The 27,052-nt window shown below is 52.8% G+C and overlaps 3 protein-coding genes across 3 annotated transcripts; all 3 read right to left on the bottom strand.

The window, feature by feature from the left end:
- Positions 1 to 432: 432 nt before the first annotated feature.
- UNC119 (unc-119 lipid binding chaperone) lies at positions 433 to 18,137 on the bottom strand. The gene is made up of 5 exons (XM_057372039.1): positions 17,990 to 18,137; positions 8,816 to 8,929; positions 7,806 to 7,908; positions 6,900 to 7,072; positions 433 to 5,927 (listed from the first exon to the last, which is right to left on the bottom strand). The coding sequence occupies exons 1-5, from the start codon at positions 18,105 to 18,107 to the stop codon at positions 5,815 to 5,817; spliced, it is 621 nt and encodes a 206-aa protein (XP_057228022.1). The 5' UTR covers positions 18,108 to 18,137; the 3' UTR covers positions 433 to 5,814.
- Positions 18,138 to 18,694: 557 nt separating this feature from the next.
- PIGS (phosphatidylinositol glycan anchor biosynthesis class S) lies at positions 18,695 to 22,647 on the bottom strand. Its single transcript, XM_057372038.1, has 12 exons — positions 22,564 to 22,647; positions 22,324 to 22,463; positions 22,142 to 22,253; positions 21,654 to 21,743; positions 21,426 to 21,517; positions 21,087 to 21,285; positions 20,666 to 20,808; positions 20,464 to 20,578; positions 20,134 to 20,279; positions 19,932 to 20,032; positions 19,387 to 19,597; positions 18,695 to 19,288 (listed from the first exon to the last, which is right to left on the bottom strand). The coding sequence occupies exons 1-12, from the start codon at positions 22,604 to 22,606 to the stop codon at positions 19,013 to 19,015; spliced, it is 1,668 nt and encodes a 555-aa protein (XP_057228021.1). The 5' UTR covers positions 22,607 to 22,647; the 3' UTR covers positions 18,695 to 19,012.
- A 442-nt stretch (positions 22,648 to 23,089) lies between these two features.
- Positions 23,090 to 27,046, bottom strand: ALDOC (aldolase, fructose-bisphosphate C). The gene is made up of 9 exons (XM_057372037.1): positions 26,935 to 27,046; positions 25,897 to 26,019; positions 25,601 to 25,812; positions 25,456 to 25,510; positions 25,185 to 25,345; positions 24,565 to 24,648; positions 24,308 to 24,482; positions 24,028 to 24,227; positions 23,090 to 23,607 (listed from the first exon to the last, which is right to left on the bottom strand). Exons 2-9 carry the CDS (start codon positions 26,006 to 26,008, stop codon positions 23,512 to 23,514), a joined length of 1,095 nt encoding a protein of 364 aa, XP_057228020.1. The 5' UTR covers positions 26,009 to 26,019; positions 26,935 to 27,046; the 3' UTR covers positions 23,090 to 23,511.
- Between the last annotated feature and the right edge of the window lie 6 nt (positions 27,047 to 27,052).

Genomic DNA, 27,052 nt, shown 5'->3' with positions numbered 1-27,052 from the left:
CACTTTTCATGAGATGGTTTTACCCACAGAACTACCCAAACCACTGCAGAGGTTTTTTTCCATCAATCATCAAAAAATGAAGCTGCTTACAAACATTTGCACAAAAACTGGAGTTTGAATACTGATGTCAGAGACCTGAAATGAAAGTTTGAATGTTTTTTCAAGGAAATATTTAAATAAAACAGACAATCACCCTTGTTTCTAGGATCAATAATTTATTTCTTTTTTTACATTTTGCAATTTGTTACAGGAGAAGAAACACTTGCTAATGGAAGTGACATGTTTTTGAACCATTTTCCAAGGTAATGGAAAAAGTTAAGCATATTCCCTAGGATGCACATTGRTGACTAAGCTGCCAATATTAAATCAATTGAAGCAAGTGCAGTCCCTATTTAATCTTTGTATAAATTATTTCAAGGACTCTCCTTCTCCTACAGGAAGACTAAATTGTAGCATCTAATTTTCCTTTTTTTTTATCCTGAAGTCTCAATCTTTTCTCTCTCTACTTAATCTGCAAAAAGTCAAACAGGCTGAAGCCAAAGCCACAGAACRGAGTCCGTGCCAAGGTTCCTTCTATTCCTGGTGATCTCCTCAGTTCCCTCCTGTCCCAAAAAGGAAACAAAAGACTCCCAGTTTTCTGAAAACCAGATTCTCTTCATGACAGTGCATTGCATTGCCACAGGATGGGCCACAGTGGATGTTCTCCTAGCAAACAAATCACTACCAAGGTAGAAAGAATTAGAAATTAACTCGGTAAAAATGCTTCTAACATTTTCCCAGTGGTGTAGTAACCAGAATCCTACTGTCCTTCCACAAAAAATAGATATATTTTTTTATAAATACATTTTAATACAGACAATTATCTTCTATGCAAAAAAAAAAAAAGTCACATTCAAACAGTTTTGCTGGGTGTATTAAGATACAAGCAGACACCAGAGCAGGCAGAAGCACAGGGGGGKTTTGGGGGGGCTGCAGACATACAAACACCATTTCAACCACTGACCAGTGATGGGGAAAACAGCTGAGCTGCAAGGTGAGACCTGGAGCACCACACTCCTCAAATAGTCCAGGTAYTTCCATGTAGAGAAAATGATATGAACTCTCAATGGTATTTAAGATTAATATCTAAAAGCCTCTATAAATTTTGGCAGTGCTTGTGCTGGGGGTAAAAAGAACCACGAGAAGGAGCTCCCAGCTGCCTCAGGAGAAAACTGAGTCACTCACCATCTTCAAGCTCTTGAGTCCAGCTAGCTGAAATTAATTTTTTCCCTGTCCTTGTCCTCCCTTCCCTCACTTTTCCCCCCACAAATGCACACAAACCTGCCCAGCTTTTGTGCCATACACAGAGYTCCAGCTGCTCCCCCGCAGCCCCAAACGACAGCAAGGAGTTCTATGGTTTCCTTCCTAACCAGATCTAATTAAAACTGAGCTGTTAACCATCTTATTAATAATTAATAGGGCATTTTTATAATACTTATTAAATATGACAGTTGGATATTAGCATTTTCTTACCTTAAATAGCCCCAATCTTTGCATGAATAAGAGATCCCTTTAACTTTCGTCATGAAGATTGGGGTTTCTTTTTTATGGGTCGAAATGTAGGACTRCTTCTCAATATACTTTAACAGCCTTTTCTCAAACTGAAGGGATTTGGAAGTTGGCAGCCTGCACATTTCACACACAGCCAGCCACCACTGTGACACCCTACACAAGATTTTGGAAWGAAACTCAGAGGACAAAGGTGGAAAATAGACCTGCTCAAAAAATAAGACCTAGAGAGAGATTATGAGCAAGAACTAAATCTTAACAGGTTGTTTCCAACCCTGGAGAAACTTTCTACATTTAAATAAATAAATACCAAAAAAATCTGAGTCAGGAAGGGTGGACCATTCAGTTATTTCATAGATGTCACCACATAACGGGTAATTCACARAAACAATTCTGGCTTTTGCCACTGATCTGAGAGCAAAGTTTCTAGATTTTAAACCACAGCTAATGTGTTAATTCTAAAAAGAAATGGTTCTCTTCCTGCCACGGAAGTGTGAGCCATTAAAGCATGCAGCTCACCCCCAATGTATGGCTGCTTTTCTTAAAAACCCTGACTACTAAAGRAATCCAAGACTGACAAAGTGAAAAAATGTGTCAAATTATCATTTCCCCTGGAAGAACGTGTTGAGCTGTAATTTCCCTGTCTCTCAGAAAAATTATGTCACTATTAGCACTCACAGAGACTTAGTTTCTTTTTCCAAGATTAAGTCACTGTGTAAAGCACACACTTAATCCTGTTTTATGACAGGAAACAGCCGGGCATTATTAGCAGATAATCTTGGTTAGCTCTTGGATGTTTTCTTTCACTTTCAGAAAGTCAGCTCCCAAATTGCCAGGCTGGCTTGTTAAAACAGAGCAGCAGTGCTAATTAAAGTCATGTTTTAAATGAGATCAAGGAAGAAAACACAAGAATTCTTTTTTTTCCACAGCCAATATTTGGTGATTTCGCAACGGACWTCCAAAGTAAACCAAACAATGATTAAAGTTAAAATACAAAATAACAGCTAGTAAAGAAGATTAACAAATTCTGTGAACAATGCTGCTAAGACTTGGTTCTCAACTGGTTTCTAATAAGAATCAGCTGCCAATTTAAGGGGAAAAAATGTGGGTTTCACAACTGAGTCGCAAACTCTCAGCTCCCATTCAGAAGGRAGTTGAATTTATTGGCTGCTGCACAAAGCGTGGTCTTTAACACCAGATTTTGAAGGTGGTTTTTAATGCAAAACAAGRGTAGAAGTGGCATTAGAACAGCAAYTCTACAGCCAMAGTTTYTGAAGAAAAATATTTTAGTGCTGTTTATGTGTCTCATGTCAACACCACAGGTTTTTGAAGAAAAATTCTTTTAGTGCTGTTTGTGTGTCTCTGTCAACACCCCACGTGATTCTGCTGTACAAGCAGGTGGGAAAGGAACAGAACCTCTCCCCTGGACAGTGATTCTCACGTGTTTGTARAGATTGTGGATGTGGGTGACCTTAAAGAAACACCAACAATGATTTTCCAAGTGAAACAGAGAGATAACAGCAAAAACTGCTCTGGTGGGAAGGAAAAAAAGCATCTTCATTGTACTTCCCACAGTTGTTTGTCTTGGTTTAGGAATCAGAATTTTTTGTTCTGGGGATTTTAAATAAGAGCAAAATGGTCCCAACTGAAAAGAGGTTGAAATTGATTTAATTGAAAATGTCTGATCTTTGTTTCTGGCTTAAAATATTCTAATAATATTGGAAAAAAAACCTCACTCAGTAAAATATCTCCTATATGATTCACACTAAATTTTCAGTGAGCCTGGAATTATTACAGTTATAATCTGAATTATGAAAGATTTCAGGAGAGGAGCAGCTGATAACTCATCCTCTGGTGTTTAACCTCAAACCTACCCTAAACAGTGCCAGAAAGTCCATCCACACTCTGAACTCCTGGGAACAGAGTGACTTTCACTTGGTTCTTTTATAAGGGGCATGTCTATCACTCAAATTCCCATTTATTGCAGTAAAATTTTTATGGAATTACTCTTTTTCTTATAAGTCTTGAAAGGAGGTAGCATTAAAAAGAACATGACTATTTCAGAGGAAACTCCATTCAATGACCCAAGAGTCCCTACCAAAGTACAACTGATCTCACCAAAACATATTAAATAGATGACTGGGAATTCTGAGCAAATTCCATTTCTAAAACTCCTTTAAAAATCCTRTGCACAGAAGTGAATATTAAGAACAGCAGGTGAAAAATACCCCCAAAAAAACCCTGTAGAGGGTGGTAATAATAAACACACACTCTCTTTTTGTCTTTAAATCAACACATTTTCTTCTTGAAGTGTTAGAACAAAACTCAGAATATTTAAAACTCGCAAAATGTATTTGGATATATGATTTAACAGCCCTGCTGCAAAAAAAGAAAAAAAAAAGTTGGGGGAGGAATGAAAGCATTTTCAAAACTATTTTCATCTTTAGTAATTACTGTGCTATAAAATTAATGGTCAGCAGCTCAAAGCACTGCACAAATAATGAGGAAATCTTTCGTATCTCTCAAACTGATCAGTCAGCCGTAGGCTACTTGTATGATTTAACACACTAGAGTCAAAAAACAGTGATAAATACAAGTCTCACTGCGATAAGAATTACTACAAGCTACTACTTGAGTGAAATCAGTGAAGTTGACACACTTCTGTAGCTACCAAGCTTAACAAAACCTGTGCTGTAACCTAAAATCGCTGTGTTTTTTGTTTTAAAAACTGCCTCCTCTCTCAGCAGTCAGGAAAGCCAAGCCAAATACAAATGGTGACACACTGAAAAGTGAGCACAGCCCCAACAAGAGCACAAAAACCTCCCTGTCCTTAGGCTACACTTGGAATTGTTTGTAATCCTGTTCTGACGTAGGCTGCGACTACAAAGATGCTCATCACGACTGGAAATGGTATTTTTATAAAAATTATTACAATTATTAACACCTATCCGAGGCTAACATAGAATGTTCCACTTCAACTCACAGAATTAGACATGGAGACATCAAGTATTCATAGAAATATCTACAAACTGCAACTGTCTTTTGTTTTTGTATTTTTTTTTTAAGTATCAGTGAACTGACCTTCAGAGTAAGGGTTTCATGACAACAGGTCAACCCACACTAGTTTATTCTTGCTGTTGCTATTTCTTGGGCTAAATTTGGTGTTAAACTTCTTCCAGAGTCTGAAGAGAGAACTTCTGCTAAATTTTTTGCTGTGTGTTAAAGCTGTACATTATTAGATTTAGTTTCACCTGTATTAATATCCGACAAGAAACAGTTTTAACAAAGGGAAACAGTTTTAACRTTCTTTAAATGCAGATACAAATAGAAAATTGGAAATTCCACACTCTCCAGCTGCCCTAGACAATTAAAATATTGCTCTAACAAGCAGTGCTGAAGCCCTTATCTTGGTATCGAGCAGAGATGAATGAAAATAGACATGGGAAATGTGTGGCATGAAAAGGCTGAATGTTAAATAAAGCAAGGATGTTAAATAAAGCAAAAATGTTAAATAAAGCTGAAATCCTTCTGGTTTTCCTGATTATTCTGAAAAAAAAAAACCTGAAATTAATGGAATGTCCTTATGGAAGTTCATAGACCCACAATGCCATTTTACCTTCATCTGAAATGTAAAAGGAATGTAAATGTAAAAGCACCCAATGAACACAGCTCTGTCACTGAACTACTGCTCTTCACTGCAAGTTTTGGTRTTTCCAAGGTTAAACAGGACATTACAGAGAAGGACCGAACCTAAAGGATGAAATACTCATGGAGAGAACAATCTAAAGATAAAACTCGCCTTTGTGAGATGTTTTGCTCGATATTTTCGACCGGCTGGACAAGTTAAATTGGCCTTTGAAGCATTCACAAAGAGGAACAACCACCCAAACCTCTGCCTTTGCATCCATCCACTCCCATGGTTTCTCTGATTACATTCTTTGGGAAAGCAATCCTAAAAGATACTCGAGGGCAAGAACATAAACTCACAGAATTAGGGCAAAACCCCTCAGGTCCCACAAGGCCATTTTCAAAGCAGACACTTTAAAGAACTTAGGGAAGCAGCATCCAAAGATCATTTTAGCTTTAAAAGTTCTGAAGAACTGGGTCTGCTTCAAAGSTCAAAAGAGATGTCATGAAACTCCTACTGTGGCAAAGAGTCCTTGGTTGGTGGATCCTTGTCGAGGTGACGTTGCAGGCAGCGGAGCTGGAGGTGTTGGGATCCCTGACRACTTCCATAGGAAAGGGGAGGCCAGGTCCAGCCTGCGCTCAAGGTCCTCCACTGTATGAATAATCTGCCTTGTTGTGCATCACCAGCTTGTTGTCTACAAAGTAGAAACTGTCCGACTGTGTCTCATAGGGATGCAGGATCATCTCTCGAACTGTGAGGGGAAAAATTTAAAAAAAAAACCAACAAAATTAATGGCATCGCTCCGCGCTGGGCTCGGGCGCCTTTCAGCGACACTCAGGCAGCTGCAAACTCAGGTGGAAAACCAAAACCCAAATGGRAAATGGCCCAAACCAGGCTCTGTCAGTATCTTTTAAACAATTCAAGCATAATCATGGAAACTTTTATATTGAAAAGCCCTCCAAGGTCATAAAATCCAATCACGTTAATACACAGCACCACCATATTCACTAACCCTTGCGCCACATCCACACCTTTTCCAAACACTTTGTTGGATGAAAAATGTTCATAACCCAAATATATGAAGGCACCATATAAAGGGCACCTCAGAACAAAAACTCATTACATTCTGGGTTGGGTTTTTTAAATTTTGTTTGTTAAAATAGTGCTAAAACAGCAAACTCAAACTATATTTTTTCTGGCCTGACAGCAGTGCCTCACTGTATTTTCCACAGACTGTAATATTAGTGCTGACACACACAATTAGGGGTTGTAAAGAGTAAGATCACAAAGATTTAGTGCTTGTGCTATTGTGTCTTGGGAGAGAAGAGAGAAAATAAAAGTTATGTTCATACTAAAACCTCTCGAGCTCGCAATATAGCACATCAAACATTAAAACAGATCGTAACATTTAAGTTATCCATTTAGTGGATGTCTTTTTAATCTTATTTTTTGGTTGCTTTATAACACAATTATCTTTTTTTCTCCCTAGTGCTGAAGCTTCCCTTTTATGAATTAAAAAAAAAACCCAAGCAACTGCCTGGTGGATGATGAGATACATCCTGCTGGAAAACAAAATCAGTGTTAACAGAGATATAAAAGCATGAATTATTCTACCCAACCCACTCTCTAGAGACAGCTTTTAAGAACAGGCTCCCCCAAAGCACCTCAGATGAACACCATGGTGTGACAACCCAGAAATGAAAGTTTATAATAAAGAGCTTACTGAGATCCTCYGAGAGCTGGGGGAATTCATAGATGTGCTCACAAGTATTTTTACTGCTGGGGATGCAGAAGCCAAATTCAAAATCGAAACTTTTCAGCAGCTGGTCACGGAAGTAGTGCCTCTCAATCATACGGAAATTATTAATGGGTTTGTCCCCTACTGTGAATTCCACCCTGAAAAAGAAGGGTAAGGCTGACGTGAGCTTTCATGCTTCAATGAGATTTGCACCCTTCCTGAAAGGCAGAAAAGAGCTCTGAAATAAAATTTAAAAAGCCAAGAATACAAAGCAACAGCAYTAATCAAATTATGRTTTCCTCTTTTCCCTAAAGCATTCTACAGGGACACAACACAGCATTAAATAAACATCTCAAAGCTCATCCAGTGCCACCCTCTGCCATGGGCAGGGACATTTTCCCCTATCCCAGGCTGCTCCAAGCCCTGTCCAACCTGGCCTTGGACACTTCCAGAGAGCAGGGACAGCCACAGCTTCTCTGGGCAATCTCTGCCAAGACCTCCCCACTCTCACAGGGAGGAATTCCTTCCCCATATCCCATCTGTTGCTGCCCTCTAGTACTGTGAAGCCATTTCCCCTTGTCCTGTCACTCCAGGACCTTCCCTCTCCAGCTCTCTTGGGATTTTTTATGAACTGGAAGGTGCCTCAAGGTCTCCTCCAACGTCTCTTCTCTTCTCTGGATAGTCTTCCCACCTTATTTTGCCTCTTTTAGCATCAATCTCTTCAATACCAGGCCCATCCCTGATTCAAAAACCTAAAGTGACAGAGAAGGCCTCATAATAAAAGAGAAAGCCCCCTATTAAATCAGCTTCCTGGCAGGATCCTGGAATAGATGGGTTTTTTTCCCAAGATTTTAGTTGTTCCCAACAAGGAGCAGACAGGGAGTGACTCACGTGGCTCCCACTTGCCGCAGTCGGAGAAAGGCTGGGGTGAACTGATAGCGCACGAAGCGTCCGGCGTTGGGGTCCACGTCCTTCCTGTCATTGTGCTCCCGCTCTGCAAAAGCCCAAGAAAAACTCTGTCAGGGCTGCCTGAGAGCCAGAAACTCAGGGAAAATACTTGTGATGGTGGTGTTGAGCAACGTAAGCCAGGAAACCTCTGGTGCTGAGCTGACCCTCCCCCTGTCCTGAGGTGTCCATCACTGGTCACTCAGAGATGGAATGCTGTAAGATGGCCCTCAGACTGGAGTCATTTCCTATCTTCTGGATTTCTATTCCTTATCTCCTGCTCCTGCCTCACATCAGGACTGCAGAGTGACTCTGAACAAGCCCTGTCCCCTTGGCRTGCCTGCTTTGCTACCTGTGAGCTACAGAAAACTTATTGTCACCTGCAGGGAGCTGGGGAAGGGTTTTTAAAAGTGTCTGACCAGGAAAAGAACAGTTGCCCTGGGTTTTTATCACCACTGGCAACAGGCAGCACTTGGATGCTTAGAAGCAACACCCAGAAATGGATTAAACCCACAAAAAGGCAAATGTTCTGTTTGTTTAATTTGCCCACTGACAGTTAATCCCTTCTGGAAATACCATTTTCCTGACTCCTCAGCGAGAGATGTTAAACAAACAGCTCCGCTATGTACAGGGGGCACGAGCTGATCAACAGCCAAGGAACAACCACCCGGTGATCTCCTCCTCCTCCCCTGCTCCTGTTTACAGCATCCATCTGTCCYTTCCCATCACAGATGGCAACAGTAAGAGCACAGCAGCAGCCAGCTCTGCTCACCCTGTCGGTACAAAGAGACACCTGAAAAACATTCCTGCTGCAAGATGGGGCTCCAGCCCTCCTGCAGTGGAGAAATCGTCCTATTTTGGGGAAATGTACGGAGTAAAAGGAGTGGGGAAAGGCAAAAGGAAGCAGAYACCTTTTGCATTTGTTCATGGAAACTTTATTTTGTGTGTGCGCTCACCTGAAGCTGCTGGCTTGGTGATTTCAAACAAGACTGTGCCAGACTCCATGTCCCGGATTTTGAACCTGGTGAAGTCTATCTTGTAAACATTTTCCTCTGGAGTGCACAAGTAATCTGCAGAGGGAAGCAAATTCAAATGAAGGCTGCCCTGAAACAGCAGGGATTTCTGGTTGCTCTCTGGAGGCCACACCAGCAGTGAGAGCAGCACAAATGCATCTCCACTACTGCCTGTTTTAATTCAAAACTGAGATCTCTASTTCTGGAGGCTCACACTGCCCTGCTCAGACAGGACAGGCAGAGGAATTCTCTCCCCCAACACCCAGAGGTCATCACCTCTTCCCAACACCGTGCCAGCAACTTTGGCATCCATTTCCTCCCGGGRTGTTGAGACCAGTCAGCACCTCCATCCAATCCCAGCCTTTCCAGGGTAAGAGGCTTTGCCTGTTTTAAAAACTGCCCAGAGGCAGAATGCAAAGGGCTAAGCAGCTTTGGGAGCACTAAGCCAACTGCAYTTAACTGGAACAGGAGGGTCCTGCCCTGCGCCACCTCCCTGCTYCAACCCTCTGCAGACAAAGGGTGGCCTCTTCCCTCCCCTCATGCTCATCCTCAGCACTAAAAATGAGGTTGAAGCCTTTCCCTGTTTTAGGAAAACAGGRAGCAGAGCCCTTCCCTGCTTTGAGTACCCTTTGAGGGAAAATCATGGAATCACAGAATCATCAAGGCCAGGAAAGCCCTTTAAGATCATCAAGATGAACTATTAGCCCAGCACTGCTGTGTTCATCACTAAACCATGTCCCGAGTGCCACATTCCCAGGCCTTTTGAACATTTCCAGAGATGAGGATTCCACTACTAAAAACCCCATGGTTTTGGCCTTCAGCCTTTTTGAGCCCCGAGCCAGCTCCTGGCACAGGAATCAGAGTCCTCTCTGGGGAAGGAGCACATACAKCACAGCTCGAAAGAAGCTCCACGAATTTTATCCTGGACAAATCTAAAGAAAAGCTTTATRCAGACAAGTCAGGTCACCTTTCAAACAACAGCACATCTGCTCCATGTAGGAGACTGGTTTTGGAGGTTCCAAGGTGAAAATAACACRTTAACATTCTAATTTGAAGCACTTTCTCGTCTCCTAATTCCTGCTGTTAATCTGTGCTAATCACTTATTTCTGTCTGCTTCCCTATTTTTGAAACTCCAAYGAATCCATCCACCCGAGGCTTAGCCATTGACTACACAAAAACAAGTTACCAAATGCTCAGAGCTCAGACCTGCCCATGACAACTGGACTTTAGCACAAGTCTGAGAAATCCAGGACCACTGAGAGACTTCTGAGCTCCTGGGCACGGACACCTGGCACCAGCACTTTCCTAGAAGCCTTTTATTCCTTCCAAATCTCCATAACTTGGAGAACTGTCCAAGCACACTSGGGAAAAGGAACAGAGGTGTTAAATGTTCTCCCTGGACAGTTTTCCTGCTCTCCAACAACCCCAGATGGTGAATGCTCAAAGGAATGCCAGAGAATTCGTGGATGCCCCATCCCTGGAAGTGCTCAAGGATAGGTTGGACAGGGCTTGGAGCAACCTGGTCTAGTTGGAGGCATCCCTGCATGGCAGAGGGGATGGAACTGGATGATCTTTAAGGTCCCTCTCAAGCCAAAACACTCTGAGATTCTACAATTCTATAAATGGGCTTTCAGAGAGAGGACAGGGTTTGAGGCATCCCTGGCATTTGGCAGGGATTTTCCCTTCCCTATCAACACAGCGCAAGGGAAAACTGACACCAGCACCCACGCTGTGAGGATGAGCAAGATAAAAGCTCAACCTTTTTACTCCTGCAAGAAAACATAAGCCTGTGTTTGGCCAAMTATCCCAAGAGCTGCACAAAATCTTCTTTAACAGCAGCCAAGAAGATGGGACAAGAATTTAAACCCAGCCCTTGCCTCAAGCCCTGATGTTTRGCATTCCTCAGGGAGGTGTCCTGCAATCACACCGTGATTTCAGGCTCTGACACATCAGCCACCCCAACTCCTCAGCCGTCCCACAACTTCCCTGCTCTGAGCACCAGCATGCAAAACACAAACTGATGGCAGCAGGAACAGCTTCCCACAGCCCAGCTTTGCCTCCCTGGGCCCATGGCCACTGGCTGTTCCCTGGGAAGGCTGTCAGGAACAGGCAGCAGTCRCCAGGGAGCCCGGGACACCTTCCCTGGAGCACGCAGGGCAAATCTGAAGCCGCGTTTGTCTGCGAGTTAATTATTAAGTGTTTCTACTCCTGCAGAATTCCTGCCCATCCAGCACCATGGCAACAGCTTTATCCCCCTCCTTGGCAGCAGCGTTGCTGCAGTAACAGTGTCCATGACTCATCTGGAGCAGGGCACAGCCAAGCAGAGCCTCCAAAGAGGAGTAAACCCCGGTACAATCCCCACCAGGCTCCTGCTCATTGATGCCTGCATCCCTACACTGCTATTTTCCAAGTCTTTTTGCCCTGATAAAATTTTAAACCCTTTTTTTTGTTGGTTTTTTTTTTTKTTTGTKTTTTTTTTTTTTTAATATTCATGCCAATATACAACTGGATGACATCCGGGAAGATCAGCTGCCAGAATACTCGAATCAAGTGGATATTTTTTCTCCTCTGGCAGTGCCCAGTCTCCTAGAAAGGGGAAAAAAAAAAAAAAACCCCAAAGGAATATATATTCCTCTCGGTCTGTATTACATTTGTTTCTGCTATTCCTGCTCAAAAATCAATCAAAGTAGCCACGTGCTGATTTTTTTTTTCCCCCACACGTAACAGGAGCCTGCGGCTACACTGGAAGGTCTTATTGGGAATGGGCTGCTTGCAATTGGCAGATCCTTCTGCTCAGCTGAGCACTGTCAGATTCGCTAATCTCATCCCATACACACTTATTTTTAAATTACTGTAGGGCCCAGTTGCCCACACTTCCGTGACTCACTTAAATGTATCATCTGCTTCCCTTATCCGAATTCACCGTCGCCACGATTCGGGGAAGGGAGGCAGCATCCGTGACTATTTTAGCTGGGAATGAGGCAGATCAAACCTCCATGGAGGGGATTGTTACAGAGAATGGTGGGTTGGTCTCTCAGRACGGAATATTTTCTTGCTTCTTCCCCTTCCCCTGAAGCAGGCTGTGCTGCTTCCCCSTTAATAAACTGAATAATCACAGTGYGTCCTTGAGCCTTCAGTACTCACCTGATTTAGGGATGAAGGGATGGACACATCAGCACTGCCATGGAAAACCCACCAGACTGGCTTTTATCCCAAAGTACCCACGTTTAGTAGTGCAAAAAAAAAGGTCACCAAAGACCTCCATCCCCAAACTCTTCTTGGAAAAAATCCACCGAGTTGAAYTCGATCTCAAAGCAAAGAGCAAACCCCTGCAACCTGCCCAAGCTTGGTGTTAGCAGCCACTTCCCCCTCACCAATCCCCATTCCTGGTGGTGCCTCTCCAGTCTCTTCCCCAGAACCTCTGGATCATGCCCAAACATCAACAACTCCCCACTCCTCAGAACTACCACCGTTTTGAAGAGTTTGGGTCACAACCAACTCTGTGATGGTCTGAGGAAGCAGCAGAGGTGACTGGGTTCCTGAGCCTGGCTCAATTAATTCCTTCAGGAATTCTCCTATTCCCTTTGCAGCAAAAAGTGATTCCAGAGCGACCCCAAACAGTTCAGCGGTCTCAGAATCAGCAGGTGCTCCTTCCCCTGTTACAGTTCTGAGGTGGTTCCTCCACTGTCTAWAACAGGGAAAAACCAGTTCTCACCCAGAAAACCTTCCTCCCCTCCCAAATCCAGCCAAGATGACAAAATAAACCAGCAGAAGAGCCTGGGCAATGCCAGCAGGCCCTGCCTGTGAGCACTGGCACGTCCTGACCCAGGTGCACATTTCCAGGTGTGTATTTTAGCAGCTGGTGTTACAGAGGAGCACAAAAGGTGAGGAATAATGCACTGCTAAATAATACAGGGAAGCAAACAAARGCACTTTCTCCTCTGGACCTCTCTCTGTTATTTTAGTGGATGAGATCAGGTCAAATTTTTATTTTAGTGGATCAGACAGAGTCAAATTTGATCCCATATTCCCAAATTTCCTTTGTGCTCACCCCACCCCAGCAAATTTTTTTTTTTGAAAAAAAAAATTTGAGGAGCTCACGGGCAAGAGGATTCACATTCTTTGTTGTGCTCCTCTCAAGATCCCTTCCCCGTCCCTGCAATCAGGAGGAAGCACGTGCCCCCTCTCACAGACACCAGGGATATTTCTGTGCTCATCAGAGTCTAATCTCAGATGGGGCAGCTCCTATTTTAAGGCCTCAAGAGCCCGCAAAGGAAAGCAGAGTGCAGCCAGGGTAAAAAAGAACCAAAAAGCCTGGAAATAGGTGTAAAGCAGGAGGATGCTGCACCAGAGACAGATGAAACAGCAGGGACTTGTAGCAGGAATTTCTCTCCCCAGCATAGACAACAACAGCAATTTAAGGGATGGATGAGAAGGCTTCTGTAGTTATGCAGCCCTATTTCCTAACATGCATTAACCAACAAGGTCAGGAGCTATTTTGAAGCCAACTCCCAAGACATAAGCCAGGTGTAAAGCCAAGACAACTGCAGAGGAATAGCCAGGAGCTGGGGATTAGGAGATTATCAGATTGAGGAGTCTCAGGAGGAAGCAAAAATAGCCCAGACCCCGCAAAGAGGCCGAGCAGTGACGCATAACAGGGAGCAGGACCCGAGGGGAAGGCAGGGCAGGTTTCAGGTGATATCAATACACCTGCCCAGACAGCCCAGGCTCAGTTAAAGAACAAAATAAACCATTTCCCTGCYCTCTGCCTCAGCAGTTCCAGGRCTGTGGAACCAAGGCAGCCAGGAGACAGGAGCTGCTCTGTGGGGTTGGATAACCAAAAAAACCAGGGGGTAGCACAGGGAGGGAAGCAACCACCCTCTGTCCCAGCTCTGGAATTAGGCTGCTGCAATGCCCCACAGGGAAAATGCCACACCAGAAGGATCCCACGGGGTTTTTTTCCACAGCAGCACATTTACTGTCAAGGAAGCAGAGGGATTTAGGCCAGGAGGCTCCAGGCTGGGGGCCTTCCCAAGGTCCCCAGAGCCCCTCAGCTGCCAAGTCCTACTGCACAGCTCTGATTTTTGTGGCAGCCTGCTCATCCCTTTTTTTTTCTCTCTTTTTTTTTTTTTTTAATTTTAGCTAGAGCTTTCCAGACTTCACCCTCTCACAACAAATTTGATCACAGCCCTGCAGCCTGTGGATGGAGCTGCTCTTCCCCCATTTCCAAAGCATCCAAACGCTTTCTCCTGCCCCCTTTCCACACTGATCACACTCGAAGTCCAAACCCAAAAATTAACAAATATTAATAATATTAACCAAACTGGCTATTTGGGTCTCAGCACATCCAAAGCCAGCTACACATCCCAGCCCTGGACCAGGCAGAACAGGGATTCATCAACCTCCTCAGAGCTCCTAATGAAATGCAGTCTCCAGTTAATTGGGGAGGGGAATCATGGTCCAGGAGAGGCTTTGAAGATGGATTCGTGCACATCTGCATCACATTCCTGTTGGTGCCTCCCTGCCTCCTTGCCTTATCCAAACCCCATGGATTTAGAAATGGATTGGATCCCGGCTGGTTTAGCTTTACAGGACTTGTACTGCAGAGGGCAGGGAAATGGTTTATTTGGGTTTTTTTTTTATATTGACTATGGGAAGCTGGTATGAAAGTCCCTCARAAAGAGTCTGCCCGGCCTAACCCACTGAGGCAACCCTGTGCCAAGCTGGCCTTTAGCTAAAGCTGCCTAGAGAAGTCTCAGAGAAATCCCAAGTGACAGCTCAAGGAAGAGATTACTTTCAGAAATGATTATGCGTGTGGGTTCCTTATTTTTAGGGTTTGTTTTGAAACCGCTTCCAAGCATGTAATCAATGATATAACTCCTCGGTTCGCTAAAAGAAGATCGGTTCTAAAATAACACTTACAATGTAAGATTTGATCTGGTATCACGGGCAAAGAGTGCAGGTGAGAAGCAGGGCAGCCTCAGAGCTGTCTTTTGTTACGTATCTGCCTCCTCTGATCCTCCRGCTGCTTCAGTAATTAATTGCAACTTGAACTGAGCTCTGCCCCGCTCCTTTGCTAATCTTAAATTAACCACGTCATGAGGTTTTTCCGCTTTTTCCCAACCGCGGTTGTGCGAGCGACTGACAAATCTCGCTAATTGCAAAGGAAACGCTTCCCTCGCCTTACACCTGATCCAGCTGGAGCAGCGCCAGAGGCAGCCCGGCCAAAGGGCACAGAAATCCCAGGGCAGCACCCCAGATCCGTCAGGCTGGACCCCAGCGTGTCCGGGAAGCTCTGGGTGCGGAGCTGCCGGGGAATTTGGGGCTGGAAGGAGGCAGAACTCGCCCTGCACCAGTGCCCGGTTAAGCTCATTAGAAGAACATTAGAGCAGAGCCCAGCTGGCTCCCGGGCTGCCCGCAGAGCCACATCCTGCACCGCCACCCTGCCAGCCCAAAACCTCAGCCTGGGCCAGCTGCACCCACTGGGAGTGCAAAACCCAGCTGGAAAGGTCATCAGGGAGGAATTCTTCCCTGCCAGGGCGGGGAGGARCCGTCACAGGTTGGATGGAGAAGCTGCGGCTGCCACATCCCTGGAAGTGTCCGAGGAAAAACTGGATGAGGCTTGGAACAGCCTGGTCCCTGTTCTTGGTGAGGGAGCTGGAACAAGGTGGTTTTTAAAGTCCCCTCCAAACCAAACCATTCTGTGCTACAGTCACTATTCCACCTCTCCCTGCACAAGCTKGAAGGCTGTTCCAGGCTACTCCTGGTGTGAGAATTCCTCAAACGCACCTTCCTGTGGTGCCAGGCCCTGCTGGGCTTTGGCTGATGAGGAAATGTCAAAACSTGGGCAGGACAGCTTCACGCAGTCCCCCGACAGTGCGAGCTGCCGTGCCACTGGCCCACGAGTTTGGATAAAGATGGATTATCCTCTCTCTGGAACAACAAAGGGCACCCAGGGSACCAGGACATTTCTGTCCCAGCTCCTTCAACTCGGAACTGTTCAAGGCAGAATTGCTGCAACAGGGTGTGGTGTCTGCCCCGACACCCAGAACGTCCAAAAGGTCAGGGCAGCTGTGAACTTCCTTCCCACAGCCTGGTCCCTTCCTCSTCCCCTGCCTGAAGCAGAAGAGTGCAACAGTTTCATGTTGATATTTCTGGCCAGATGTTTTTAAGGGTGTAGAAATGAGCAAAAGCCACAGAACGCCCCAAATAATCATGAGGTGTTAAAGAGCTGAAAAATAGTCTTTGCTGTCTTTTGTTACACCCACCAAGGGGGAAACTGAGCCCAAGGAGGGGAGCTGCAAATGCTCCTGGGTGATCAGATACAACGTGGATGTGCTGTTTACCTGCATCCCCAAACTCACTCCCAGGATTTCAGGCGTGGAGAGCATTTCCTGGCTCCCACACATCCAGCGGGACAGGAAGCACTTCCCGTGGACAGCCTGGGACACCATCACAGTGCCTGGCTCTGTTTGGTGTGACCCATCTGCACCCCTGCTAGCAGCAGGTGTCATGGCAGGAGGGGAACACAACATTTTCATGCATTTCACACCTTTTCCTGTGGTCCAGAGCATTCTGACCTGAGGTTGGAAGGGGCAGACGACCCCCAGCTCTACTCTGAGCTTGGCTCCAAAGCCGGGGTGACCAGCTTAGCCTTCCCTGCTCCCTGKGAACGCAGGAGCTTACCCAGAGCAGGCACCATCCATCCACACCAATGCCACACGAGGTGACAGCGAGGGTATGGGGTGGCCCTGTCCCCTCCAGACAGCTCTGACAGGGCAGGGACACGCAGGCTGCCATGAAGGGAGCACACAGGGCTGTGGCTGGGGTTCACCTTCCAGCTGAGGATGCTGGCAGGATGCTCCAGTGCCTGCTGGGGTCCTGGGCATCAGCAGAGAGCTCCGAGAAGGGGACCCCAGGGTCCCCAGCAGCAGCAGCAGCACCTYTCAGAGGAGCCCCCGTAAGCCCTTCCTGGGGGCTGACACCAATCCCCTCCTCCCAGCAGCCTCCCAGGGCACCCAGAGCCGCATCCTTCCTCCCCAGGGTTTGTCACAGCCCAGCCAGGGACACCGAGCTGCCTTCGAGGCTCAGCCCCAGGCCAGCCCCAGGCCAGCCCCTTCTTCCCCTGCCAGCACACAGACACAACCCAAAGGTCCCAAGACATGGGAAAAGGATTTTTTTGGGACAGCAGAGCAGATTGTCCCCATGCATCACTGAGGCCAGKCTGGCCTGAGGCACTCCCATCACCATGGAACRGTTTGGGGTGGAAGGGACCTTAAAGCCCATCTGGTTCCAACCCCCTGACAGGGGCAYGGACACCTTCCACTGSCCCAGGGTGCTCCAAGCCCTGTCCARCCTCATCCTGAACACTTCCAGGGATGGGGCAGCCACAGCTCCTCTGGGCAACCTGTGCCAGGGCCCCACCAYRCTCCCAGGGARGAATTTCTCCCTAATATCCAATCTAAACCTGCYCTGTGTCAGGGTGAAGCCATTCYCCCTGTCCTCACYTTTCCCCAGCCCTGTGTRCTGTTCTCTCRAGCTCTTCTGCCGAGCAGGACAAACTCCCCAGCCCCACACTGCCACCCTTCAGCCCCACAGATGTTCTCAGGACCCAGGGTGCTATAGTGGGGAGGGTGAAACGGGAAGGAGAGGCTGCTRTGAAGCCCCCCCATGCTGTGGCCAGGGATCCAGCCTGTCCCTGTCCCTGGGCACAGGGTGGGGGGCTCCACTTGGGGCACAGACACAGGGAATGGTGGAATGGGGAGAGCAGTGAGGAGCATCCGACCTTTGAGTAGAGCTGGGGAGCTGMATCCCCAGCTCTGGGCATCCCCTGGAGGGAGGCCAGTCCCTGTCCCTTCGGTGGTACCCACACCCCGGGGTGCCACATCCCCAGATTCTGTCCCCTGCGCTGCTGCATCCCCACTCCTCGTCCCCCGGGAAGGGGGGACCGGCTCCTTTCTCCTTCTGGGTGATCCCCCCTGAAAAGCGGAACAGCGGAACAGCTCTCCTTTTTCCGCCGGGTTAGCCCCCTCGGAGAGATGAACCGGCTGCCCTTTTTTCGCCGGGGACGCGGTCCCCATCCTCCCCGGCCGCCGCGCTGCGCCCCCGGCACGCACCGCTGGTGACCCGCTGCAGCCCCAGCACGTCGTCGGGCCCGATGAGCGCCTTTCGGCCCAGCTCCTCCTCGGTCCTGGCCGCCGCCGCCCCGGCCCCGCCGCTCTTCTTCACCTTCATGGCCCCTCCGCCGCCGCCGCCACCGCCGGTGTGAGCGGCCCCGGCCCCGCTGCGCGCCGCCGCACCGGGAGGGGCATCGCCATCACCGCCCCCGGCCCGCCCCCGCCCGCACAGCACCGCCCGGCGCCGGGGAGAGGCGGAGGAACCAGGGCACGGCACGAAAGCGGCTCCCCCCGCCGCTCCCGGGGGCTTTGGGCAAAGCTTTTCTTGCTGGAGGAGATGGGGTTCCCTGCTTCTGCGAACCCCCCGCCATGGAGCGCGGGTGAGGTGGGGACAGAGCACGCACCTGTCCCCAAAACAGGGGACACCCGCCCAAAGGGAGCCCCAGACCGCCACACAATGGAAGAGCCAGACCCCGCTGAAGCGGGGCTGCCCCCGGGGGCTCTGCACCCATCGGCGGGATGGACTCCATTCACTGCCCCCCCCCCCGGGAACTGTTCCCCCTCCCCAGCAGTAATTTTGACTAAATACCCGAAAGAGCGGAGCCAGACTCCATAAAGCAATGGAGGGAACGCAGGAGAGCTGGGCCAGGGGAAAGCAGGGCAATAGGTACCCCCCAATGGCTAAAGGACGTTCACACAGCCCCACATCAGCCCCCCACACCACTGGGGGGTTCTTTATTTACACAGCAGCTTGTTCTGAACACAGCACCAGGCTGGGGGTGCTCACAGGCAGCCCCTCCCTCCCCTCTCTGCTTTTGTGGTGCAGGAGAGCTCAGCACCCAAATTGAGACCATTTCCCACCTCCCAAAGCAGCTTCTCTTCCAGGGATTCTGCCCTGAATCCCGGCCTTGGCACACCCAAGCCAAGCAGCCAGGACTGGCCCTGGGGTGCCTTCCTGGACCACGAGTCTGTGACAACACCACCCCACGAGGTGGAGACAGCTCCAGGACAGGTCAGTGTCGCTCAGTCCATCTTGGTGGGCTCCTTCTTACGCTGCCTGGTCTCCCGGACAATCTTGGCCAGGGACAGCAGAATGGGCACAGCCATGGGCAGGAAGAGCGGGATGTAGATGGCAAAYTTCTGATCATCGGGGAAGTAGAGGAGATGGAGGAGAGATGGGTCAAAGAAAGCCTTCTCTGAGGAGGTGACGGCCTCCTTGCTGGCCTGGAAAGCTGCGTGCAGGTGGCCCTGGGCCAGCTTGGCCACAGCGCTCTGGACTGCGGCCACTGCCCGGTACACCTGCGTGGGAACAACACCAAGGGTCAGTCCCTGGCCAGAGAGCACCACAGGGACACTCAGCCCCCGCTGCTCCCCACCTTAGGGAGCCCCAGCCCTACCTCAGAGGCAACGTCGTCCTTGATGACGATGTTCCCGATCTTGTCCAGCAGCTGGGCCAGYGAGGTCAGCGTGGTGGACACGGTGGCGATGTTCTCCACGGTGTGGGCCCAGAGCAGGTGGTCCAGCTCCCAGTCAGCCAGCCCCTCGTTGCCCGGCCTCTCCAGCAGGAACTCGGGGGGCAGCTCTTCCCGAGACAGCCCAAAGAGTAACCTGGGAGCAGAGGGGAGGGTCCCAGCCCACATCACAAGCCTGCATTCCCATGAGCTCCCTGCTCTTTTTCTTGCTCCATTTAGTCCCAATCCTGCCTAATTGCCTTCTGATGTGTGGCAGGACTCSTCCTACCTGAGGAGATGGGAGATGGGCCAGTAGCTAGCCCTGGCCACAGAGCAGTGAGGGACAGTTGCCAGCACCTCGAAGGCCACAAAAAGCCACCCTCAGCCACCCAGAGACCACAGAAGGAGGAGGGAACAAGCTGTTTGGGTACAGCCTATTGTGACCCCAGTGATATCCACAGAGGCCTGGRGATGGAAGGGAGCATCCTCACCGCAGCTGGGCCAGGAAAACCTCCATCACTCTTGCCATGTCCACGTCCACGTGCAAAGGGAGGGAAGCTTGGGGGGAGGCAGGGGCTTCAACGTTGTAAACCTGCAGAAGAATGTGTCAGACAGGCATAAGCAGGACCAGCAGAGTCACCAGCTGGGAATGGGGAGCCACCACCTGRTCCCAGCACCCCCATGGCACCGTACCATGATGCCACCCCAGCGGGGGCTGTGGAAGGCGTTGGTGCTCACTGGGGCTCCGTCCTTGTCCTGGATGTACAGGGGCGAGTGGGAGCGCTCTGGCACGTACAGCAGGAAGTTCAGCACRGGGTAGAGAGAGGCAGCACTGGATCCTGCAGTGCGACAGAGTTAAAGAATTGCCATGGCTAGCAGAGAGAGAGCAGCCCAGCTCCTCCTTCACAGTCAGCCTGGCTGCTCTCACATGGGGAAAAGGACACTGTCCACAGCTGTCCCCATCCCTCAGCACAGCCTGGTGCCATGAGACAGACCCCAGCGAGCCATGAGCACGGTGCTCACCCAGCCGGGCCTCCACGGGGTTGATGACATGTGGGAGGCTGTGAGCACTCAGCAGAAAGCTGGAGGACTCTTTGTCATAGCGCGGTGTCACTCCCAGGACAGCGTAGTACAGGATCTGCAGGCACACAGGGACACGCTGCTGGCACAGAAGCACATCCCAGGGAAGTCAGGGCTGGGCATTCCCATCTCTCCCASCCCTCACCTGTGAATCCACAGAAAAATTGGCCACCAAGCTCAGTTTGTCCAGGACAGGCTTCACGTAGCGGTTCACAGCGCCCTCGATGTCCCAGTCCACGGCGTGGGATTTGGGGTCGGGGTTCAGCAGGCTGAAGGTGATCTCGTACCCTGTGAGGGAGGACACGCAGCCTGTGAGGCATCGAGGCCGTGACACAGCTCCCAAGGGCAGCAGGGCCTGTCCCCTCCTCCCTGGGCCACCTCAGGGTGGGGTCACACCACCAGAGCAATCACAGCTCAAYCCTGCTCCACAGACACTGCTACAGGCAAAGGGCTGTGTTAGCCCAGAAGGCATCCAGGGGTGCTACAACAGAGCAGGAATGTGATTCCCTGCAGGGACAGCAGGCTTTCCCAGGGTCAGGAAACAGGGATGGAGGGCACATCCATACCCAGGCTGGATTTCAGGTACCGCCGTGCGTCAGGGCCGAGCTGGCCGTCGGGCACACGGTCCGAGAGGGCGGCGGCGATGGAGCTGGCCGTGAAGGACATCAGCTGTGTCACCTGACGGAGCCGAGCCTGCAGGGCAGCCAGGCTCCCCCCAGCCCTCAGCAGRGCGCTGCGGTGCTTCCCCACGTAGACATTGGTGCCCTGGGGATGGGGCAGGGGTGAGGGCTGGGAGCAGCACCCTGAGAAGGGCACAGTGCCACTTGTGACAGCCACCTGTGACACATGTCACCTCCCGGGGTGAAGCACACAAGAAACTGGCAGTACAGGGTGCTGCTTCCTACCTGAGGCAGCAGAGAGGWGGTTTCAGGGACCACATACATGGTCAGAGAGCCCAGCGTGGTGTCCTGCAGCGGGTGCAGAGCAGTGTCAGCCTCTGGGGAACACAGAGGCATTGGCAGGAATGGGAATTTCACTCCAAACCCCATCCCACCCTGAGACACAGCAAAGTGTGCTCTCTGCTCAGCCAGCCTCAGCCAGAGGAGCTCTCCAGCAGTTCCCTGCTCCAATACCTCGTGCAGTCACCGCAGCCAGTGCTGCCTCCTCCTGACCCGTGGCGCTGCGATAGAGCATCTCATAGCGGGATGTGACGCTGGTCCTCACTGCAGGGGCAGAAAATCKGAGTGAATCTGCTGATCCCAGGCCACTCACAGGACCCTGGTGCTCACAGGGACAATGGACAGCCACAGAGGGACACATGGCACAAGGTCCTTTGGGCACCTGGCATGTGGCATCACTGGTCCACAGTGGCAGTGAGACAACCCCACACCAGTCAGGCACATCCCACCCTCTGAGGGCTCCATTGTCCCCATCCCCAGGCTGGTCCCTTCCCTGCACTTGCTGTCCCCACCCTGCTCCCTACACTGCCAGCTCAGGGTAGGACGATGCCGGTGAACGGGAGCTCCAGGCTGCGGGGGAGAGAAGCCATGGGCAGGCTGGGASCCCCGGGAAAGGACGAGGCCACCCAGGAGGAGCAAATGGGATAGGGASAGTCTCTCACGGTTCACGGAAATCTCCATCTCCTGCACATCCTTGAAGGGCAGCGGCCTGGGCAGGTCCCGGGGCACGGATCCCGGGCCAAACACCACGGTGATGGGCACCACCAGCTGAACCTGCACAGARGCAGCGTCAGAACGGGGCCCCGAGTCCCCGGCGCCACCCCCGGGCCCGCCCGGCGCTCACCGGCTGGTGGCCGAGCCCCTCGATGTCCGTGTAGGGCAGGGCGGCGCGGTAGGTCTCGGTGGTTTTCCACCACAGCGGCAGCCCCAGCACCACGGCGATGGTCGCGAACGACAAGGCGGCGCGCCGGCCTCGCGCCCGCTCTGCGGGGACAGCGCTCAGCACCGGCCCGGCTCCCCGGGAACCGGGCTCGGGGGACCGGGGGACAACGAACGAGCAGCGGGCATCCGAGCCCGCCGGTACCTGCTTCATCCGCCGCCATCGCCGCCGCCGCCASCGCCACCATCTTCACTTCCTGGCCCAGCCGGGGGGGCGTGTCCTGCGCCCAGCCCAGCCAATCAGAGTTCGCAATGCCAAAGACAGCCAATAGAATGGGTGTGCGCCGCGCGGCAGGATAGATGGGCGGGCAAGAGAACCAATCAGAGTGCGCAGCGGCAACGGGGCGGGCGGGCTTTGGTTTCTACGAGTGCCGCGGAGGGACATGTGGCTTCGTCGCCGCGTCCGCGCGGCCGGCACCGGGGCGGAGCCGAGCACCGGGACCGGGAGGAGGGGCGGACACGAGACGGGGACGGGAGCTCCTCACCCGCCTCACGGCTCTTACGGAGAGCCCACCCACCCCGTCTGCCAAGCTCACAGAGCCTCACGATGTGTGTGGGAGGGCTGAGAACCAGCTCAGCTCATTGCATAAGCGAGCCCAGCACGCTGGCGGTGATGGCGGGAGCGCGCTGAGGGACGGACGGAGCTGCCGGGTGCCCCGCGGCGAGGAAAGAGGCGGCACGGCGCTGTCTCTACCATTTATTCGTTGTTAGGCTATTTGGTACACGGGGTGCACACGGCGAACACAACACAGGCGCCCCAAGGGCGGCAGCGACCAGGACTGCAAAGCTACGGCAGGGCAGGGGCACCCCCAGGCCTCCCCTCCTGCCCCCCACGCGGCCTGCCCTCCTCCCCTCACGGCCCGGCCGGAGCCCCCGGCCAAAGGGGCACCGGGGTGGCTCCCCCCAGGGCCCGGCTGAGCCGGAGCCCTCGTTCCATCTGCGGACGCGGCGTGGGGCCGGCCCGCGGGGCGCTCCCCCCTTCCCCTCCCCGCGTGGCGGCTCCCCTGGGCGGCTGGGGTGGAAGCGGGGTGTGAGCGGTGGCGGGGAGGGGGCCGGGGCGGGGGCCGGGGCCGGTGGGGTGCCCGGCCGGGGCTCAGTACGCGTGGTTGGCCACGTAGAGGGACTGCCCGGCGGCCCCGGAGTCGTCCCCGCTGCCCTCGTACTTGCCCAGCGCTGCCAGCCCGTTCACCTGCGGGGGAAGGAAACGTCAGTGGCCATGCAAACACAGCCCTTGGGGACAGAGTCCTTGGTGTCCCCCATCATCCCACAGGGATCTGGCCCCATATTCCCCTATGGGGCCACAGCCCTCGGTGTCCCTTCATGGGTCACCATGGTCCTTGGCATGCCCTGTCCCATGGGGCACAGTCCTTGGTGTCATCCTGTGGGATGACATCATGATGATTGGACCCCATCCTGTGGGTCCTTGGCATGCCCTGTCCCTGTGGGGCACAGTCCTCAGCCATCCCTCCTCCCATGGGCACACAGCCCCTGGTGTCACCCTGTGGGACACGGTTCTCAGCCATCCCTCCTCCCAGTTCCTGGTGTCCCCACACCCCGGAGGGAGGACAGAGCCCTCAGCACCCCGTTTCCATGAGAGCCACCCCCTCACCTCTGCACGCTTGATGAACTCCTCGGTGGCAGCGTCGGCGTTGTCCCTCTGCCCGCGCCAGGCGCTGAGCGCTGACGCCTGCAGCGCCCGCCCGTAGGAGAAGGTGAGGGCCCATGGCCGCACCAGCGGGCACGTGTTGATGGCGTTGAGGTTGATGGAAGCCTCCTCCTCACTCTGACCCCCAGACAGGAAGGTGACGCCTGCGGAAAGCGGAGTTATGGCACCAGGGGGGACACGGGGCATCCCTCTCCTGGTCTCTGCCACGTCCCAGGGCCGGTACCTGGCACGGCCGGGGGCACRGTGCGGCGCAGAGCGGTGACAGTGGCCATGGCGATCTCCTCTGGGCTGTACTTGGTGGGGCAGGAGTGCCCGGGRGTCACCATGTTGGGCTTCAGCAGGGTTCCCTCCAGGTAGACGTGGTGGTCACTCAGTGCCTTGTAGACAGCTGCCAACACCTGGGGAGGACAGCCACCGTGGAGTCCCCTGGCATGGCAGGGCACAGCACGGTGCCCACCCTGTTGTCACCCTGCCACTCACCTTCTCTGTCACATACTGGCACCGCTTGAGGTCGTGGTCACCATCAGGCAGGATCTCTGGCTCCACGATGGGCACGATGCCGTTCTGCAAACACCACCAGGCAGATGCCATGACTCTGATGTCCCTGGGTGTCCCCCCGGCCCCATAGAAATGTGGGACGAGGCCACCTGGGGAGTGAAGCTCAGCCCCAAAGCTCAATGCCCTGTTTGGCAATGATGCCCAGCCCCATGGGRGGATGTCCAGCCTGGGAGGGTCAATTCTCAGCCCCACGCAGCCATGTCCATATTTGTGAATGTGGTGATTTTGCTTGGTCCAGTTTTTTACTGGTGGGGGTGGGGACCACAATGCCTGACCCCATGGGATTAACGCCTGACCCCACGGGCGATGTCCATGCCACGGGCATGTGCCCCATGTCCACCCACGTGAGGTGTTACCCAACACAGGGGTTAYGTCCAGCCGCTGGGGATCATCCCCAGGGATCATCATCACCATCACCATCGCACAGGCGCAGTGCTGACCCTCAGGGATCTGTGCCCACCCCGTGAGGTGATACCTGCCCACACAGTGTCCCATCCCACAGGTCACTGCCCACTCATGAGGTTACAACGGTAGGCACGTACCTGCTGGCAGATGCTGGCGTAGCGGGCCAGGACGTTGGCGTTCTCCATGATGGCGAGGGCGGAGGGGGTGTGCTCGCTGATCTTCAGCACGCAGCGCCATTTGGCAAAGTCTGCCCCGTCCTTCTTGTACTGGGCACAGCGCTCCCACAGCCCATCCAGACCTGCCAGGCAGCGTGTCAGCCCCATTGCCCCAAAACCCTCAGCCCCAAACCCCGCAGCCCCAAACCCCGCAGCCCCAAACCCCAAACCCCACAGCTCCCTCTGCACCTACCCTGCGTGGTGGTCTCGCCGTCGGTCCCAGCCAGCGGCACAACACCCTTGTCCACCTGTGGAATGAGGGGAAGGCAGTACTGAGCCCCACTGACACTCTCCAAGCACCCTCAGCACCCCACAAACCCACCGGGCAGCCCCCACACCTTGATGCCCACGACGATGCCCTTGTCCTTGATCATCTGGACGAAGGGGGTGCCGTCGTCAGCCTTCTGGTACATGGTCTCGTGGAAGAAGATGACGCCCCCGATGCATTTCTTCACCCGGCTGTCAGCGCTGAAGAGGATCTGGCGGTACAGCCGCCGGTTCTCCTCCGTGTTCTCCACCCCAATCTGGTTGAGGCGCTTGGCCATGCTCCCTGCGGGCACCCAGCAGCCTCGTCAGCCTCCATCCGGCGCAGGGAAAAGGGGCGGTGGGGCAGATTTCTCCCCCCCAGACTGACCTACGGACTCATCGGCCGCCAGGATGCCCTTCCCCGGGGCCACGATCCGCAGCGCGATGTCCGACAGCTCCTTCTTCTGCTCGGCCGTCAGCGCGGGGTGTTGGTGCGTCATGGTGGCGGTGGCTGCGAGCGGACGGGGACTGAGTCACGCACCGGCGGGGCGACACCTCGAAACCGCACGTAGCCCGTTCCCCGGGGACCCGGGACCGCCACGGGGCCGGTAGCCCGGCGCCCCCGGCCAGGGCACGTTGTGTAAGCCTCGTGGCAGGGATCGTGGAGGATGCCGGGCAGCTCCCAGCCATTTTGGTGCCTGCCAGCCCGCCCCCAGCCCAGCCATCTTGAGGGAGCGCAGCTCCCCGGGGACCCGCGCAGGACACGAGGGGACCGGGATGGGGGTACCCTGGGGATGGGGATACCCCGCGGGGAGTGGAAACAGCCTGGGGATGGGGATACCGGCGGGGTGGAAGTGCTCCGGGAAAGGGGAAACAGAGACCCCAGGGAGGCACTTCCTGGGTCTGGAGTTACCCCGGGGTTTGGGGTACCCCGGAGATGGAGATACCCCACGGCCGGCAACAGCCCGCGGGGAGGATACGCGGGCGATGACGACAGAGAGGGGATGGGGATACCGGGGAGACGGAAATAGCCCAGGAATAGGGGATGGAGCCGCCCCAGGGCGGCACAACGCGGGGATGGAGGTACCCAAAGTTTGGGGTACTCCACGGATGGCGATACCCCGGGGCTGGCGCCGTCGCGGGGCCGGTGATGCCCCCGGGAGCCGGGGCGCTCGACCCCCCGGCCGCCACCATCGTGGTYCCAGCTCCGCCAGCGCAGGAGGAGTCTCCTGGCTCCCCCCAAGCCCAAAATACCCCCATGCCCGGGCGTTCCTCCGCCCTGGAGCCCCCCAGCCCGGACCCGCGGGATGCCGCACGGAAACACCCGGGAGGCTCGGCGGGGCTGGCGGCTCCCGCTGCCGGGACCCCCCGGCCGCCCCCCCGGGCAGCTCCCCCCGGCTCTCCCCGACCCCCGGCTCCCCCGTACCGTGTAGGGCGGCGGCGGCGAGCACGGACTGCGGGCTGTGCGCTCCGGCCCCGCGGTAAATGTGGCTGCGGTGCCGCAGAGCTACGTGACCGGCGGGGCGGCACCGGGCAGGACCGGC

Source organism: Malurus melanocephalus, unplaced genomic scaffold (assembly GCF_030028575.1).
Source record: "Malurus melanocephalus ecotype Western Australia unplaced genomic scaffold, MMel_1.1 scaffold_162, whole genome shotgun sequence".
NCBI classification, from domain to species: Eukaryota; Metazoa; Chordata; class Aves; order Passeriformes; family Maluridae; genus Malurus; species Malurus melanocephalus.
This window is presented reverse-complemented; position numbering and strand designations above follow the sequence as displayed.